Here is a 19758-nt window from a genome sequence, read left to right on the forward strand (position 1 = left end):
CATTATAAAAATTGTATTCTAATATTAACATTTTGATTTTGTCCTGAAATAGATGCAGTCCACTGTACAACTAACATTTTTTTTACACAGACATTTATTTGTAATGGTAATTTACTATTGCTAAAAAAAATTGCCGATGATTCCTAATCCGCAAAGCAGTTTAAAGGTGATGGTATGATGCTTTAAAAATATCCTACTATAAAAAAAAAGTCTGTAACGTTTTATGTTCTTCACTATTACACCAAAGTGAGCACGCAAACAAACCATACTGTTTTCAGACACAGCTCCAACGCTTCTTGTCATAGTGCAGCCTAAACTGTAGTCACAAGGCCACATTCCTTTTTTGTCTGTATTTGACATTTATATCTTCAATACCTCATATTGTAGCGCTGGCCTCTGATCACACAAACAAGACTGCTATTAGATGAAGAAAAATGCAATACCCTGACACGGATTTTTATTTCCCATTTTTGGCACGCTTTTTAATTTTATCTCAGTGTGCAGTGGTAACTAAACTCTGCAAGTCCTGCGACTTGCTCAATAAACATACCCTGTTTATTCTTTAATAAAAGCGAGAACCGTATGCATTTTATTTGGATATTTCATATTTCACACTCGTTCTGCTCTGAAGACTTTGTTAATATTCATTGGAGACGTTGCCGTCCGACATGGAATGAATATTCAAATATTTGTGTGATGTCAATAGTAGGTGGATACGCTAGCCTTGTGTGGGTGGGGTTTGGGCGGAGCTTGCTACTGCGCAGCCGGGGGTATTGTTCTCTTATTAAACCTTTTTTTTTTTTGGGTGAGCGAGCGAGCGACTGAAACACCATAACTAAGGAGGTGTTGTTAGGCAGCCGTTATGGAATGTACTTGACATCTGTACGCGTTTTATGAGGAGGACCTTTCAGTTGATCCTAACGGGAACACTAACATTGGCATGTTGCAGCCTGATGTATGAACAGCACTTGGATCACGGATATTTATTGGATTTACAGGAAAATGGCATGATTCGCTTGTAATGGATATGATGACTTACTTGGCTGATGTTTTGGTGGCCCCCTCGCCTTCGAGTATTGTAAGAAGCAGTTACACCTTCATTTTGGGATTACTAATATTGTTTCCAGTGCAGGAGTCCATTGGGTCTAATGTATCAGGTAAGAGAGGCCATACGGTTCCCTGTTTTCCAGACGTTGAGTTATATGGATTAAAACATACTTTGCACAGGCAGTGTAGTTTTGACTCTCCCTCTGAAATGACTTTTCATTCACAGAATCGTTCTTGTCTGAACAGTGAGTGCTAGGAGCAAAACCGTTAAAGGAAATGTGATCATAGAATTGTTAGCTTTCTACAGACAGTAAGCAATTAATAAGGAGATTGTGTCTGTGGGGCTGGTACTTTGCAGTCCTCTAAAGTGTTGCTGTTGATAAAAGTGCTGTTTTTTGTAATTCATCATATAACAGTATGGGAAAAGCAGTTGCAATGCAGGGCAAAATATCAGTTTGTCAAAGTCAAAATCAGTTTTTTTAAGCTGATATTACATTGTTTGGACTATTTGCTTTCTGCAGTAAGTGGTGGTGTTTTAAATTACTACGTTGAGAAAAATGCACTATCTTTGAGTGGTTACCTCTGCTTTTATTGCACCGATTTTTTGACACCAGCGTGTGATGCATACCTCTCAACTGTCCCTGATTTCCAGGATGTCCCTGATTTAGACTCCAAAATTTAGCTCTGTCCCTCTTAATCCCTCCTAAAACTGGTGATTCTTGGAGGAAGGGTGGTGAATTATACTCAATAAATAATGTCAGTAAGTAAGAGTTATAGATTTATTTTATTTCACAAAATGTATAGTAATTAACATTCTTTTATTCTGCCAATGTCTCATGTTAATAGTATTAATATTTCATAAATGTCCCTGATTTTTTTTCTGGGTTTGTCCCTGATTCATTTGAAATATGTCCCTGATTATTTGAGAGCTATGATGTGATGAGAGTTGAGGAAAGTTTGTCTTGGTTCATTAAAAAATGTACTATGTAGTTCACCCATATGAGCATTTATTACACAAAGTCTAACAATGTATTTTTTTCTTGCATTGAGTCCACTGTATTTTATTTTCGTCATTTACCACTAGTATGTGAACTCTGTGGGAGTTGCATTACACAAGTGATATGGTACATAAGCAGTGGCTTTGCAGCTTGCATGCATAGTATTACATTTCTGTAGTGTAATGTATCTGTGGCAATGGAATCATTTTTTCATTAATATAATAATTAATTTCTCAGTTAATGGTGCATCGATATTTAATGATCCTAAGTGCATTAGCAAGAATACATTGAGCTTCTAGAGTGTCTTTTCTTTGAATGTTTTGATAGCAGAAAGATATCCTGTTCCTAGGGCCATAAATGTTTGAAAGGTTGCCTGTCTCTGCTTAGAATTAAAATGGCACTCATAGCTCTCAGTTGCTATGATTTACACATAGGCATGGTTTTGTTCCCTTAAAGTAAGCCTTTCTCCTTTTGGATTTATGATGTTTTTGTCTCATAAAATCAGCCTGTTTATCAGTACACATACTATTAAGTAATTAAAATAAACTTATACAGAGATTCATTAGTGTGTAAAGTGCATGTTTTGTAAAAAAATAAGAAAGTCCTACTCTTTCTGATCATGTGTTTTGATTTTTAAAGGCCAGGGCTGTGATTTTTAATGCTCAGAAGCTGAGAGTTATGATGGGGCATGATGACATTATTTCAGTGTGGCAGACTGTATTGTTGTTTGTTTCTTTATATACAAAAATAAGGAATCCTTGAATTAAGCATTTACTTTCAAGAGGTGAGAAGGGTATCTGCAAAAACATTTAAACGACTATTGTAATGGTAAATAGTGTTAACTGAAGAATTAATTTTTTACAGGAAGAGGTGTTGGAGAGCTAGTACTATCAAGTGATTTTTTTTTGGGTGGTGGTGATTATAAATCAGTGGGTAAAAGTCACATTACTGTTACCTTATTATTGGTCTGAAGTGAGTATTCAAAAAGGTCAACCATACTATTCTGTTATACCTCCTTTTCAGTATGATTTTTTTATTATGCATTACAGTGGTTGGCCTCATATATAAATTAAAAGACTTTCCACGGTAACTCCACAAGTGTGAATGGCACTTTCCAAGCAGGAGTTTAACAGAGGTCAGCTCAATACCTTTATTATATTTTCTGTTTGTGAATGTCTACCTTTCAATATCCCATCTAGTAACTCCAGTCTTTACACTAACAGTATAGTCATTCTCATCTCAAACTCATGTTCTATCACTAGGCACCAAAGCAGCTTACACAAGAGTTAGACAATCTTAGAACTAGATGAAGTGGACTTTGTAGTTATCTGCAGCAAATCCCAAGGCTAACTCAACAGTACAAATAAATGACTCACAACAGATTTCATTCCAACAGTCACTCTGCAGAGATAATTGGGGTTACTTCCTGATCAAGATTAGGGACAATATTAGTGTTGTTAACTTGTGACATTGGCAGAATTAGAGAATGTGAATTAATATACATTTTCTGAAGTAAACAAAGTATTTCCATAATTTGGTCTGCAAAGCTATGGAAAGGATCATCATGGACCTCATAAATAAAGATATTGGGGACCTACAGACACTGGATCCTACCCAGTTTGGCTTTGTTAAGGGCAGATCCTGCCTCTTAAACCTGGTTGATTTCTTTGAAACAGTCACCAAGGCCATTGACGAGGGGAAGGTGGTCCACACAGCCTACCTGGACCTCGCAAAAGCCTTCGATACAATACCCCACTCGGGCATTATAGATAAGCTCACCAGCTTAAATATAAACCCCTATGTCACTAGATGGATTGCAAACTGGCTCAAGGACAGAAACTACATGGTTAGAATTGCTGGAGCCATGTCAGACTCCAAACCAGTTACAAGTGGTGTCCCACAAGGCTCAGTCCTGGGACCTCTCTTGTTCGGTATATATTTCTCGGAGGTACAGGCCAACATGGAAGGACTGTGACTGACCAAGTTCGCAGATGACTGCAAACTGGGTGCCATAATCGACTCTCCAGTCGACACAAGCATCCTCCAAAAGGGCCTCATAGAAACAGACAACTGGTGCCAGAGCCATGGCCTCAAGCTAAATGCCAAAAAGTGTATAGTCATCCCCTTTGGCAAAAACAAAGTGCCCACAAATTACCACATGGGTGGTAATCCATTAAGTACAGAAGAAGTAATTAGGGACCTGGGGACCCAAGTTGATAGCAATCTCTTATTTGACAACCACTTGGCCAAAGTGGTTAGAAAAACATTTTATATAGCCCACCTAATCATGAAGGGATTCACATCTAGATCAGGGGATGTCGTTGTGCCTCTTTACTCATCCCTCATCAGGCCCATAATTGAGTACAATGCCCCTTTTGGGATGTACCTTACCAGACACCTGCAGCAACTGGAAAGACCCCAAAAGTACCTCACCAAGAGGATCAAAGGGCTCAAACAGATGCCATATGCTGCCCGGTTAAAGAAACTCCAGCTCTACTCAGTGGCATACCACCTGTTCAGAGGCGATCTGTGCCTGATGTATAAAGCCATGTCCAACCCGGAATTAATGGACATGCTGCACCTCAGAAAATCCAAATCCTATCGAGCTACGCGCTCGGGAGACTTGAACCTTAGCACTGAAATAAATAGGACATGCTGGAGGGACAGATTCATAACCCAGAGGCTCCCTTCACTCTGGAATAAAATCCCAGTCCAGGTTAGGCAGAGTCCCTCATTGACTCTCTTCAAGAGGAATCTTGATGAGTGGATGGGAGATCGTAGGTTTACCCCGGGTATCACTTCTGTGTCACTGTTAGACAGAGGCACAGTATACTAACTTCGAAAAAGGGCATAGCAAAAAAAATTTAAAATTGGTGGCGAAAGCCAAACACATTCTGGCTAGGCTTATAAATGCCCTAAGGGCAGATAGCCTAGTATGAACCTATGAACCTATAATTGTCATTATTTAAGTGTAATTCACAACCTTTTCTCCAAACATCATCAGTTTTAAGAGGGAGATAGCTACAATTTGAGTCAAAATCATGGACAGGTGAGAGGTATGCTCAGCACATAGATCTGAGAGCTAACAAAATGATTAATTACCTGAAATTTGCGTACATATTCATATGCCTGTTAATGACAGAAACAAATAAGAGTTGTGGGAATCCAAATGCTAATTGCTAATCTAGAGTACTGTCTCCCTTTTAACACAAAATGTATCATACAGTACAGAAATGCTACATAATACCTTAAATAAATATTACCACATTTGCCACACTGTCATGTGGTATGGAGCGTCCCTGCACAATACTCCAAAGATTTAATTGGCTTCTGGTCACTGCCAGTGCTTCCCTCTACTTGAACTCAATTGCTTTAAGACTTCTTAAGCTGTATGCAGTGTCCTGTACTAGCCACAAATACCCACACAAAAACCACAGTATATTCCTTTAGATTAAGTTATTCAGAGACCTCAACGCTATTCTGTTCACATTATTTCAAAAGTTCTAGGTAAAAAATCCTTTTCTAAGATGGTAAAAGCAGTATGGAACACCCTGCTTCAGGGCATCCGGAAACTTAAAAGAGTACTCTGAGTCGTGAAGGAAATTACTTGATCACCTCAAAGTGGAGCAGTGCACATGACAACAGACGGGCCCCAGAAACGATTCTGTTACCATGCAAGTGTGGGATGAGCCTTTATTATTACCAGATAATTTTCAGTTACAATCTTGTAGTCTCTATATGTATTTACTCTGCACAAAGTGTTTGCAAACAACTTACTAGTTTCCTGATTCTGTATGTATCAGAAATAAGTCTGTTTTTATACTAGTTCTGAATGCAAAATCTACATATGTGAAACATGTATGTATACAAATTTATGTTATACATTTATTTTTATTTATTTATTTCACATTTGTTAACCGGGTTAGTCCAACTGAGTTTGCAAACAAACCGATTTTCAGTGGAGACCCGAGGGGAAAAGCCCTTCAAAAATAAGTAAAGATAAAGTGACAATATACAAATATTAAATAACAATCACAATATAAAATAATTGTAAAAATAAAAGGTTATTAACTATTTGCATTGCGTTGATAGTAAGCAATCCATTTTCAATGGAGATCCATGGGGAAAGATCCCCAGCAAACATAAGCAAGATAAAAACATATGACAAAAACTATTAAAAATAACAATGCAAATATGAAATTAATTATAAAGTGAAAAACAAAATAAAAGAATTAAGAACATTAAGGGTTGCACTGATAGCAGTGGTCTAAAATTTACTACGTATGACAGTAAAAACAAAAAAGATAATCGTTCAAAAGGACAATGTATAGACATTGAGAGGAAGTTGGGGGGGATAAATAGTGTGGAGAATGGGAGGGGGAGAGAAAGGCGGGACTATAGTAGTGCTATAGTAGTAGAGCTGAGGGTTTAGGAGGTTAGTTTAAGCAGAAGTTACTAACAGAGAAAGAAAGTTAGGAGACACAACAGGTTATACAGTAGGACAGACTAAGACTGCATTTGGTCAAGGCAACGGCATAATTTCAAGTTTAGTAGATGGGACTTAAGCTCCTTTTTAAAACAGGGAAAGGAAAGGTTGGATCTAATATGGAGAGGGAGTTTGTTCCAATTTAGTGAGACAGAGTGTTTGTAAAGTAGTTTGCCAATATTCCTTTTGGGTTTATAAACTGAGAGAAGGTGCTGATCAGCACTCTGGAGAGGCCGGGGGGGGGGGTAGAGAGTGACATGGGAGGCGAGGGCAGGGCAGGCAGAGGGGTTGTTGAGTGTGGAAAAGGTAGTGTGGAGTTGCGTTTGTAGGAGAAGATGTGTAAATTCCAGCCACTGAAGTTTGTTTAGTGAGAGGCAGTGATATGAAGAGAGTGGTTGGTTTAGAATAAATCTGACAGTTTTGTTGTATGTTTGTTCCAGTTTCTGCATTGAGGTAGTTTAGATATTGGTAAGGATGGGGGAAGTGTATAGAAGACTAGGTAAGAGAAATGCCTGTGCAAGAGTGAGTTTAATGGCAGTAGTGAGGATTTTTTGTTCCTGTAAAGTAGTCCAAGTTTTTGGTGTTTTTTTTGATGGCCTGTAGTATGTGCAAGCCAAATTTTAGTTGGCCATTAATTATTACCCCAATGAGTTTGGTGTGTGAGACAGGGGGGATAGAAGCTGAAACGCAAACAAACACCAATCACAACCAAAGTGACACATAGCTCACAACACCAGTATGCCACCCAACAACAGCCCCAAAGGCAAGACAATGTACCCAAGACTTTAATCATAGGTGACTCTATAGTCAGGCACACAAGGAGAAAACTACAGTCAGCTACCTGTCTGGTGCCAGGATCCGCCACATAACGCATGCGCTCAAGTCACTCCATAACAAGTACAAATACAACTCTGTCATTGTCCATGTTGGAGTGAATGACTTGAGACATACCTCACTGGACTACATGAAAAGAGACATGGAAGAGCTTTCAGATCATGTAGCCCAGGCAGGTATGACCCTTGCCCTGAGTAGCATCCTGCCTTTGCCCAGAATGATACCACAGTATAAGGACAAAATGATTGATTTCAACAATTGTCTAAACTTCTGGTGTCATTTAAAGGGGATCCAGTAACTGTCTGCCTGGGACGATATGATCAACAAACCACAATGCTTTGCCAGAGATGGTCTGCACCTGTCACCCCTGGGACTCAGGTTACAGGCTAAAGCTCTTGCCACCCCTATAGTGCCTTTTTTAGGCATGGTTCAAAGGACAAAACCACCACCATAACAGATACAAGCATGCAAAATCTGAAGTTAATGCTACTCAATGCTAGAAGTCTAAACCTCAAAATGCACTCTCTCGAGGCACTCCTAAAAATGGAGAACATCGATATCTGTGCAGTAACTGAGACCTGGTTCAAGGCTCCAGAGAGCACTCCTGCAATACCAGGCTACAACTCTTACCTCACTTTTTGGCCACCAAACCAAGACCGAAACACTAAAGGTGGAGTAGTGTCCATATTCACCAAGGATATTCACACCTCCAGGCTAGTTGCCCAACACAATGCATCTGAAATTCTCCAGGTGCAACTAACACTAGGTAAGACTGCAGTCCAAATTGTAGCTTGCTACAGATCCCCCACCATGCCACAAGATTCTCACTACACCTTTCTAAACATACTGGAAAACATTAAGATACAACCAAACACCCTAATACTGGGTGTTTTCAACTACCCTGCCATTAACTGGGAAAACTACTTGGGTACCAACACCTTTTCCCAACGGTTCTTGGAATTCATAAATTCCAACACCCTAGATCAACTAATCCATTGGTTTACTGACAGAACTCATACTGTAAAAGTAGCTGACTCCAAATCCAGCTCCAGACAAGTGACAAGTGGAGTACCTCAGGGTTCAGTCTTGGGATCGCTCTTGTTTGGCATCTACTTCTCTGAAGTACATTCCAACACTAAGGGTCTCTGGCTAACAAAGTTCGCAGATGACTGCAAACTGGGAGCCATTATTGCATCCCCAAATGATGTGGGTATTCTATAAAAGGGCCTGACAAAAACAGATGCTTGGTGCCAGAGCCATGGGCTCAAGCTTAATGCCAAGAAATGTATAGTTATCCCCTTTGGGAAAAAACATGTACCCATGAATTACCACATAGGGGGCAGTACACTAAGCACCGAAAGTGTGATGAGAGACTTAGGGACACAGGTGGACAGTGGTCTCACCTTCGATAACCACATCACCACAACAGTCAGGAAATCCTTTTATGTGGCACACCTCATCACTAAGGGCTTTTCATCCAGAAAAAAGGAGGTCATTGTCCCACTGTACCCATCACTCATTAGACCCATTATAGAGTACAACTCCCTGTTTGGTATGTACCTTACAAGACATCTGCAACAGCTGGAAATGCCACAAAAATAGCTCACTAAAAGAATCACAGGCCTAAAGCAGATGTCCTATGCTGATCGTCTTAAAAAACTCCAGCTGTACTCTGTGGCATATCATCTACTCAGAGGCATCTCTGCTTAACGTACAAGGCCTTGTCAAACCCTGAGCTGTTGGATATGCTCCACTTAAAGAAATCCCAATCCCTCAGAGCCACACGCTCCAGGGATCTAAGCCTTGTCATCAAATGAACAAAACTTGTTGGAGGGATATTTTCCTGACCCAGAGACTCCCCATACTCTGGAATAGACTGTCCATACTTGTCAAGCAGAGTGCCTCCTTGGCCCTCTTCAAAAGGAACCTTGACAACTGGATGGGAGATAGGAAATTCAAGAAAACCAGAACACAGGAACAAATTGTAGAAAAACAACAACCACGATATCCACCAAAAGGTTTAATAAAAAAACTTTAGTTCTCTGACGTCTCGGCCAAAACCTTCAAGGAGTATAACACACAAGAAAACTGTGACAATATATATACTGATACAGATACTAATTATCCACTTACATGTTAACAATCAGTTAAACAATGCCTTCCAATTGAAGTCTTCATTCAACCCAAATGGAGACATAGTTTTGAATTTTAAAATATACATAGCTTCTTTTTGTAGTAAAAGTGTTTTAACATTCACATTATAATGTGTAGAAAGACAAACCTGTTCTAAAACAGTACATTTAAGACAACTACTATTGCCCCCATGAAATTGTGCAAAATGCAAAGCTATTGGGCTTTCTTCATTACCATTATTTATATCCCTGATGTGCTCAAGGAGCCTCACCTTAAACGCCCTTTTTATCTCTCCAATGTAAAATTTTTTACATGGACATTGTAGGGAATAAATAACACCTACTGAATTACAATGAAAAAATTTTTTTGTACTGAATTTTATATTATTAATAAAAGCAAAGTATGGCACAATGAACTTACAGGCTTTACACTTTCCACAGGAGAATGTACCAACCTTATCAAGTTCTTTATGCAACACAAGTGGAGGTAAACTAAATTTACTTCTGACCAGGAAATCTTTAATATTTTTACCCCTACGGTATGAAAATTTTAAATTTAACTTTAACCATTGTTGAACACTATTCAAGGAACACAGATAGTTCCAAAATTGAATAACAATTTCAATAAATTTCATAGTGAAACAGCCAAAGGTAGTAACAAAATATATGGTCTCCTTTTTATCCTGTGCTCTATCATATAAATTAACATCAGACCCATGAATAGCAGGAAATGTGGGACCTGTTTGTTTTTTACTACTAAACAGCCTATTAAAGCTATTACTTAAAATTTCATTACTATAACCCTGGGCTGCAAATGATTGCACCATGGACTTCAGACTTGTTACACAATCTATAGATTCTTAACATTTCACCATACGGGAGAGCATTTATTGTATGCAAGGGGTGGCCACTCGTACCATGTACGTACTGAAACCCCCCTTCAAACTTTCTGTTTAAAGAGGTAACCAAATTAGTACCGTCAGAAATATCTAGTACTACATCTAAAAAAGGAACAATAGTCCCAACTTTCAACCCATCAAATTGTAACATATATCTATTATTGTTAAGATCAATAAAAAAATCCATTATGGCAGACTTACTACCATCAACTAGAAATATCAAATCATCAACATACCTATAATAATGGATTACATGTGTATGGAAAAAATTATGTTTATAAATAACCTCTAACTCAAACAACCCCATAACAAGATTAGCATACATGGGGGCAAAGGCAGCCCCCATGGCCGTACCCTGTAGCTGCTGGTAAATGGTGTTATTGAATTCAAAAAAATTATGAGTCAAAGAAAAATAAATCAATTCAACTATGTATTCTGTAGCTGGGGACTCCCCTAAAAAGAACCTAATAGCTTCCATCCCAAACTGGTGTTTAATGTTTGTATATAGGCTCTTAACATCAATAGTAACCCACAGCATATTATGATTGAACTGTACATTCTTAATTTTCTCCAAAAAATCAAAAACATCTGTAATATAAGAAGGTAACTTAGTTACATAAGGAGTAAGAAAATAATGCAAAAAAATACCTAAATTATGTAGAAAATAATGACAACCTGAAACTATAGGCCTGCCTGGAGGTCTTGACAAATTTTTATGTATTTTAGGCAGACAGTAGAATAGAGCCATTGAACAACCTTCAACTTTAAATTTGTTTTTAACCTCTGCCTGACAAAAATACCCTAATCTAACACCTTTGTTAATAAGATCCAGGTATTCTTCAATAGATGTAACATACACATTCAAGTCCACTGTTTTGTATGTACTAGTATCACTTAGATGCTCCATACACATGGCTAAATAGTTGGTGGAATGCATAACTACCAATTTATTGCCCTTATCAGATGGCTTGAATATGATATCTTTCAACCCACCAAGTGCCATTAGGGCCTTCCATTCATCATACTGCATATTATAATCAATATTTGATTTATTACCCATAAACTTTTTATATGCAATCTCTGTAAAATAATTAATCAAATTAACACAATGACATACATCCACATTGAGATTATTAGGAACAAAATTACTTGAAGAAGGAACCTTAGTCATATCAAATTTGCAATAAGCATTTGCTGCATCCTCTGACACACACACGAATGAAAACTATCCTAAAAACTACTACTGCTATCATTGCACACAGTAGAGTGGAAGAATTGATTATATTTAAAAAAATATTTCAGATGTAGTTTTCTGCCAAATGAATACACATCCTTTTGGATGTCATGTAGTCTTGTAACTACAGTGGGGATGAATTTCAGCCCCTTGCTCAACACAGACATCTCTACATCATTAAATTCATGACCTGACAAATTAATAACATATTCTTTAGTGTTAATAACAAGAGAGTCAAAGCTATACTCACCGTTTGCCACGTTTAAATCCCCCTGTCCAAAATGCTGACCCCCTGCATTGGAGAACTGTTCACGCGAACGCTTCTGCCCTTGGGCGTTCTGAAATGTCGTAGTGGAGTCGCCACGAAAAGTTTGACGGAAACTGTCCATTTGTTGAGCTGCAGGAAGCAATGGGTATTCGGAAACAATGTTGTCTTCCTCAAACGAAGTGAATCCGCCTTCCGACGCTGAAGAATAATGTGACTGGTTACCAACCGAACTTGGTTGAAACCTAACTTGCTTATGCCCCTTGTTACGTTGAGCTCTAGAAAGGAAAGCTCTGTTGGTTTCATAGTCACGCACATCACGTAGCAGCTTTCCTTTTTTTCTATCAATTAAAGTAACCTCATATTCTTTTAATTTTAAGTTAGTTTGTTTCAAGAATTCTTCAAATGTGGAAGCAGGCACATTACTCGTCAAGTCAGCACACAATTTTTTTATTTCCGAACACAGTTCTTTCTGTTTAAGCTGGTCACGTTCTATTAAAATGTGCAACCATTCGGTCACACATTTATGAGCAGCATTCACCCATCTCCTATGAAAGGCACAGTCTGCATCTATTGATAAATCAAACGGAGTAGTGGGGTCCTTGAAAACTCTCAGACCCCTCGGCGTAGTTTCAGTCTCCAGATATTTCTGCAAACCACATATATTATAATAAGTAGCAGTCTCCTTCCACATTTTCTTCTCCAAATCATCGAATAATACTTTATTTTCTGTATTTACAACCAGAGGTAGTTTTCTACCCACACTAGAGAAGGGGTTAGAGGATCGCTTACGCCTGTCCTCATCCCATTTCTCCCACACAGCATTATTATCAGTCCCAATTCTCTGGGGGGCTTGTCGCTCACCTCTCTCAGCTGTATTAGCCAAAAAGTTATCTAGAGACATTTGACTTCCATCCATAGTCTCTCTGAAAATATGAGGCAGGTGGAACTGTGGATCAGTAGACATGAAAGAAGAAAACCAGAACACAGGAACAAATTGTAGAAAAACAACAACCACGATATCCACCAAAAGGTTTAATAAAAAACTTTAGTTCTCTGACGTCTCGGCCAAAGCCTTCAAGGAGTATAACACACAAGAAAACTGTGGCAATATAGATAGAGAGATAGGAAATTCACCCTGGGGATCACGTCAGTTGCCCTGCTAGACAGGGGTCCAGAGAAATAAATATTGTGGGAAGAAATATCCAGGGAATTGTTATGGCTAGGCTTGTATAGGCCCTAGGGCAGATAGCCTAGTGCCAACCTATGAACCTATGGTGCCATCTGGGGAGGAAAGATTAAAGTTGGATTTATGGTGGGAGAGTGTCTGAGGTAGGAAGAGAAGGAGTTGAGTTTTTTTAGGGTTAAGGATTAGCTCAGGGGTTCCCAAAGTGTAAGCCGCGGTGCCCTGGGGAGCCATGGCTTCCTCACAGGGACGCAGTGAACTAATAAGTTTAGCTGCAAAATAAACCATGAACAGTTCACAGTTTATTTTGCAGCTAAGCTTATTAGTTTGCGGTGAACTAAGTCTAGACCTACGCTATTGCTTTTTAGCAGAACTGGGATCAAGTATAGCAGCTGTCCCCAACCACCGGGCCGTGGAGCACTTGGAACTGGGCTGTCAGGTAAGTGAATGCCTGTATGAGTGTGTGTGTCTGTTTGTTTATGTGAGTGAATGCGTGCATGAAAGCAAAAGAGTCTGTGTGTGTGAGATTGGGAGAGTGACAGCGATGTGTGAATGAATGCAGGAATGAATGAAGAAGTGGTTGTGTGTGTGCATGAGATCGGGAGAGTGAGAGCGATGTGTGAGTGAATGCAGGTATGAATGAGGAAGTGGCTGTGTGTTTGTATGTGTGAGATTGGGAGAGTGAGAGCAATGTGTGAATGAATGCAGGTATGAATGAGGAAGTTACTGTGTGTGTATGTGTGAGATCGGAAGAGTGAGAGGGCTGTATGAATTAATGTGTAAGTGGGTGTGTGGCATGTGGGTGTGAGATCGGGAGAGTGAGAGCGATGTATGAATAAATGCGTAAGTGGGTGTGTGGCTTGTCGGTATGACAGACAGTGAGAGCGATGTGTGAATGAATGCAGGTATGAATGAGGAAGTGACTGTGTATGTGTTTGATCGGGAGAGAGTGAGAGCTATGTCTGAGTGAATGAAGGTATGAATGAGGAAGTGACTGTGTGTGTGTGAATGGGAGAGTAAGTGTGATGTGTGAGTGAATGCAGGTGTGAATGAGGGAGTGACTATGACTGTGTGAGTGATCGAAAAAGAGTGAGAGCAATGTGTGTGAGTGAATGCGTGCATGAATGCAAAAGAGACTTTGTGTGTGTGCGTGTGTGTGTCACTGGGGAAAGAGTGAAGAGTGAGAGTGATCCCTGGCAGCAGCAGTAATGAGGTCTGTGTAAGTCTGGACCGTACCACCGGACACGTACCTCTCACTCTCTTAGATCAAGAAATCTGGACAAAGCCAAAAATAGTGGGGGTACAAAGGCACAAAATAGGGACACTTTTAAGTACTCCTCTCACAAACTTAGAAAGTTGATAGAAATGCAGGTTTTTCAGTAGCATGAATTTTCTGAAGGGTATGAATTTTGAAACTCAACTGTCTGTCATTATTTTCTGACTTCAACCTCAATGATCTGCCAGTGACTTGCCAGAAAACAATAATTTTTTGAGAAAAAGACCAAAATATGAGGCAAAAGTCTGGACATTCTGCAAAAATCTATACAGTTGAGAGGTATTCTGGACAGAGCCAAATAATAGGGACAGATTTTAAATATTGCTCTTATAAACTTATAGTTAATATGGTTGTCATTAGTTTTGCTTACCTCTCAACCATAGTAGATCAGTTTTATGCTGTTAAGGAGAATGTACACTTTTTTTGGTAATTGTCTTTTTATTGTACTTTTGAGCTTTTCTCTCCAGGTCTCCTAGTCCAGTCGGACAGCCTCGTTAAACAAATATCAAATAAATAAATAAATGAAATATGCACTTTATGCATGCCGCGGGGGGCACCTTGGGAAAACCTGGATTCAGCAGGGGAGCTGAGAATCAAAAAAGTTTGGGAACCACTGGATTAGGTGATTGTTTCTGAGCTATTTTTCAAGAGATAAAGGAATTCTGTGTTAGTGTGTGTAGTTCAGAGATAGTATTGGAGACAGATAAGAGAGTAGAGTCATCTGCATATTGTATTACAGATGAGAGACTGCAAGAAGAATTTAGGTTGTTGGTAAAAATGTTGAAAAGGAGCAGTCCAAGTATGGAACCTTGGGGTACTCCTGTTTGAACAGCAGGGAAGGGTGAGAATGCCTGCTGCCATCTAACAGCTTGTTTTCTGCCAGTAAGGTAGGATTGGAACCAGCCGAGAGTAGAAGGAGAGTGGTTTAGGTCTGAGAGTTTGTTAAGAAGGATAGGATGAGGCACAGCGTCGAATGCTTTAGAAAGATCAAGAAATAGGAGACGAGGAAGTTGTTGTCTCTAGCTTCTGCAACCTTTTGAGTAAAGGATAGTAAGGCAGATGAGGTACTGTGTTTAGGGTGGAAACTGTGTTGCGAGGGGGTAAGGAGAGTTTCGTGAATGAGATAGGACAGTAGTTGAGTATGTGTACATTTTTCAAGGATATTCGAGAACGGTAAGAGAATAGCGATTGGTCTGTAGTTAGAGGGTTCAACAGAGTTGCCACCTTTGTGCAGAGAAGTGGTATAGAAGGATTTCCATATTTCTGGTATGGTAGATTCCTGAATGGAGTGGTTGATTAAGATAGATACAAGATATGCAGTAGAGTCAGCAGCAATTTTCAGAAATTGAGGGGGCAGTTTATCAGTGGAGGGAGAGCATGGTTTTAGTTTAAAAAGCGGGGATTTGATATATTTAGTAGAAACAGGTTGCAAGGTAAAAGGCTGAGAGACAGAGGAGCATAAAGGTTTAGGGGGAGGTGAGCGTAACACAGAACAGTTGGGATGAGCAAAGTTACCAGAGGGTAGGAGTTTAGAGATGCTGTCTGTGAAGTGTTTGTTGAGTAAGTCTGCAGTTTCAGAGGGAGAGTGATAGGGGAAAGGGTTAAGGATGGTAGGAGAACCAATGTGGAGCAGGGAGTTGATAGTAATCCAGAATTTTTTGGGATCATTTGGGTGAAATTTAGTGAAGTATTGGGATTTATCTAACATAATAAGATTTTTTACACGATTTCTGAGTTGCTTATAACCTTGGAGAAAGGTGGGAGTTTTAGTGGTTTGCCATTTTTTCCACAGAGCATCTCTTTCATGCATCAAAGCATGAGTAGCTTAGGAGAGTCAGGGTGCAAAATTAGATTTGATTCTGATTTTACAAGTTTGGGCAAGAGAGTTTAGGACATCAAGACAAATGTGGTTGAATTTAGTAACAGCATATTTGAGTGGGAAAGTTTTTAAGAAAGACCAGTTGATGGCAGAGAGTCTATAGTTAGAGGTTTCAGGGGAAAAGTTAGTCAGTTTCTTACAATCTCTGTAGAGATGGGGCTTGGAGAGTTGAGGAGAGTGCCTTAAGACAGAGATGGGAGAATGGTCACTCATAGAGTCAGGGAACAGTAGTTGTTTGGAGAGCTGGTCTTATTATGTTTTTTTTTTTTTTTTGCTTCTGCCGGATGGCTTGGATCAAGGATGAAAAGGTTTTTTGGCCATCCTACTAGCTCAGTTAACTTAAAAATAAATAAATACTTGTCAGAATAATGCAGTACTAGTGTAGTAGTGGTACTTCAGTTTCTTGCAAGAGGTCTGGGAATGTAAAAGGGGCATTGGTTTTACACAGGATTGAAATAGCCAGCCCCATGGTACAGAAGGTTAAAGCCCTGTCACTCAGTTGACCAGAGTCTGATTTGGAGGAGCTGGTGGTGGGCTAAGAATGAGTGGTCAACAACAGGTGAACCATCTTGGAGTGGTAGGTGGGTCATCCATCTGCACTGCTGCAACCAAAGAAGCAGTAAGCATGTGGTATTTGGCTTTGGGAAGTGACTTGCGCTGCAAAGCTATAGTTTTGGTAGTCTTCGCTGTGCATGTACGAAAACCACTTATGTATGTCAGGAAAACATAGGCTTCTGTGCAAGCAAGTAAACATATCAGCCACCATTGGTGGGATTTAGGAATATAACGGAGTAAAAAAAAATCACCCTCTGGATGATTGTCTGGCCTGTTGCCTAGCACAGAAACTAACAGTTACTGAAGTAATCATTTTACTACTGGGATGAATGCGTTTCAGGAGGGGAGTGATAACTGGTTGGCATGTAGTGCTGGTGTCTGTACAGAAAAAAAAGGATTGGAATAAGTAACTATGAACCTATTAGCAACATGACTTTTGGCAACAGAGCCAAAAATATCCTAATACGTATTCAGACCAGGAAAAGACAAGTATGTGTCTTTGTACATGTATTCCGTTTATGTATCAGTCAATCATCTGTCTATGTGTTTGTGGAACATGTGAGGTCTGGAGTGTGCTACATGTAATGTTTGTGGTCTAGACTCTGGATACATGAGATATGCTGCACTGTGGGGAGCAAGTTTTGTCATAACTGGCAAAATTGCAAGGCACAAGTTGAATTTACTAATACTATAGTACAGGGTAGCTCATGTACCTCACAAACCAGATCCTCATGTATGTAGTTTATCTTTTTTATTGTTGAGGTTTAATTGTTTTTATTTATTTATTTATTTTGATCAATGTTTTCCATTTGTTTCAGTGTGATGCAGTAACTGTGTAATCTGACTGCTGGATAGGGTTTTACATGTATTATGTAGGTGTTATGAATGAGATTTCCTAGATGAGTTTCTGCTTTTCTTCTGAAGAAAATTTTAAACAACTTTTAATGATATTGGGTAACTTTGTAGCAGTAGTTTAATAATGTAGTGAGAGTTTTGTTCAGATATGTTAGTTTTATAGTTTAGTCATGTTCTTTAAAGAGTTTATACAGAATAATAGATTTGTGTCCGTTCTGCCTGTGGTTTCCTTTTCTGACTGGCTAATTGCAATTAATTTTTTATGTTAAATTTAGTTTGTAGTGATTTTATTTTTGTAGTAAGACTTGTTTTGTTTGGTGTACATCTATATTTTATTCACACAGTGTATCATTTTTTTTCTTTTTCTTTTAGCTTAACTGAGTGATTAAACCTTGATAATGCATGTGGAGTTGTGATAGATGATGACAGGGGTAGAATGACGATAAACAAAAAAGTACCTACATTACAGGTTGGGTACATTTCTTATCACTGTCTATGCCTGAGTTCATTGACAAGATAAGTTTGCATACATATACAAAACACACGTTTCCATTTTGTCTTTGTGTGTGTGTGTGTGTGTGTGTGTGTGTGTGTGTGTGTGTGTGTGTGTGTGTGTGTGTCTGTCTGTGTTTAAACATGTGCGTCAGTACAAATTTTATGTAAACATATATATATATATATATATATATATACATATATATAACTACGCACACATGTACGCACAGCCAGGGCTGATGTTAGCATTTTAGGGGACACAGCAAATGTCAAGTAGTTCATAGGTTCATAGGTGTGTACTAGGCCAACAGCCCTGAAGCCTTTACAGGCCTAGCCCATAGAAGTGCCCTGGCATCATGCTGCTGTTAGTTCCCAGTGCCTCTATCAAGTAGCGCCACTAGAGTGATCCCCGGGGTGAACTTTCTATTTCCCATCCCCCTATGGACATTTCCAGTCTATCACCCTGTCACTAGAACCTCTTCTAAGCAGCCTTTTAGTTCATGCTGTAGAGTTTAAGAGTATTCACAGATGAAACTGTAGCTAGAATGCTTTTACATTGTCACCGGCCTATGTACCATACTGTGCTAGCCCATCTCACAGAGAAACATTTACAGTGACTGGCATTTAGTTGCAATGATGATACATTACAACTACTCTACATACATGGTTGCAATTAAGTGAAATGGTGCCCTAGACATTACGTATTATTTCACCCTTCCATACACAGAGACACACATGCATGCACACAGACACACACATGCACACGCACACACGTCCTAAAGTGCCCCCCACTCCCTTTTCCCCCATCCCAGTCTCCCCACACCATGCACATTATTGGTTTTCCTTTTCTCACATTTGGTCTTACTCATCATCTTTTTCAAGAAGCCATGGCTTTGTACGTGCTTTGAAGTGCATTTTAATTTTTTTTTTTTACATGAACTTTTCATACAATGATGACTTCAGTAAAAACTGTGGTTAAGGAAAGAAGTTTGGCATTGCTTTTAATCTTTTTCCTTGTATCCTTTCAGCAATCATGTATTTCAAGTGACTGCTATCATACATATGCACAATATGCCTTCTCACTCCTCGCCCATACCCTCCAAAGGCAGCCACCTGTATACATGTCTGATGTGTGATTGTGATGAAAATTAAAAAAACAATTCCAGCTTGTTGCTCCTAGACAGTATATTACTCCTATACAAGCTATAGTAACCTTTGCACACCGCTGAGGTCTGTGAAAAAAAGTAAAAGAAGCAGTGACCACACCTTCCTCACCCCTAACCAAGCTTTAATGACCTTCTCTGTACACCTCTGAGATTTGAATGTGATGAAAATTAAAGCAATGACCACATCTTCCCCAGTTCTGCACACAACTTCCAGCAGCCATCTGTACACACCTCTGAGCAGAGCTGTTTTTTTTAATTGGTTTGGTTGAGGGCAGATGGCATCACTAAGTTTATGTCAAAATCCATTTGGACAGTCTAGGGTATAGGGGCCAACAGATCCCGAGAAGCTCTTAAGTGTCTTAATTTTGTGGTGTATTTTATGCTGTTGTTTTGAAATTTAATTAATTACTTGTTAGCTGCATTTTTTTTACTGCTACCTAGTAAAGATATG

The 19758-nt window shown here is 39.2% G+C and overlaps 1 protein-coding gene across 5 annotated transcripts in view; it reads left to right on the plus strand.

The window, feature by feature from the left end:
• The first annotated feature begins 793 nt into the window (after window positions 1-793).
• The window catches only part of KIAA1549 (KIAA1549 ortholog), a 2575340-nt gene continuing 2556375 nt past the window's right edge, over window positions 794-19758 (plus strand). For all 5 annotated transcript variants that reach the window (XM_044088205.1, XM_044088206.1, XM_044088207.1 and 2 more), the window contains exon 1: window positions 794-1157. In XM_044088205.1, the coding sequence (XP_043944140.1) occupies window positions 1022-1157 (136 nt within the window). In that variant the 5' untranslated portion in view covers window positions 794-1021. The remainder of the gene's footprint in view (window positions 1158-19758) is intronic.

This window comes from Protopterus annectens, chromosome 11.part0 (genome assembly GCF_019279795.1).
Source record: "Protopterus annectens isolate FY-2018-M chromosome 11.part0, PAN1.0, whole genome shotgun sequence".
Lineage (NCBI taxonomy): Eukaryota > Metazoa > Chordata > Ceratodontiformes > Protopteridae > Protopterus > Protopterus annectens.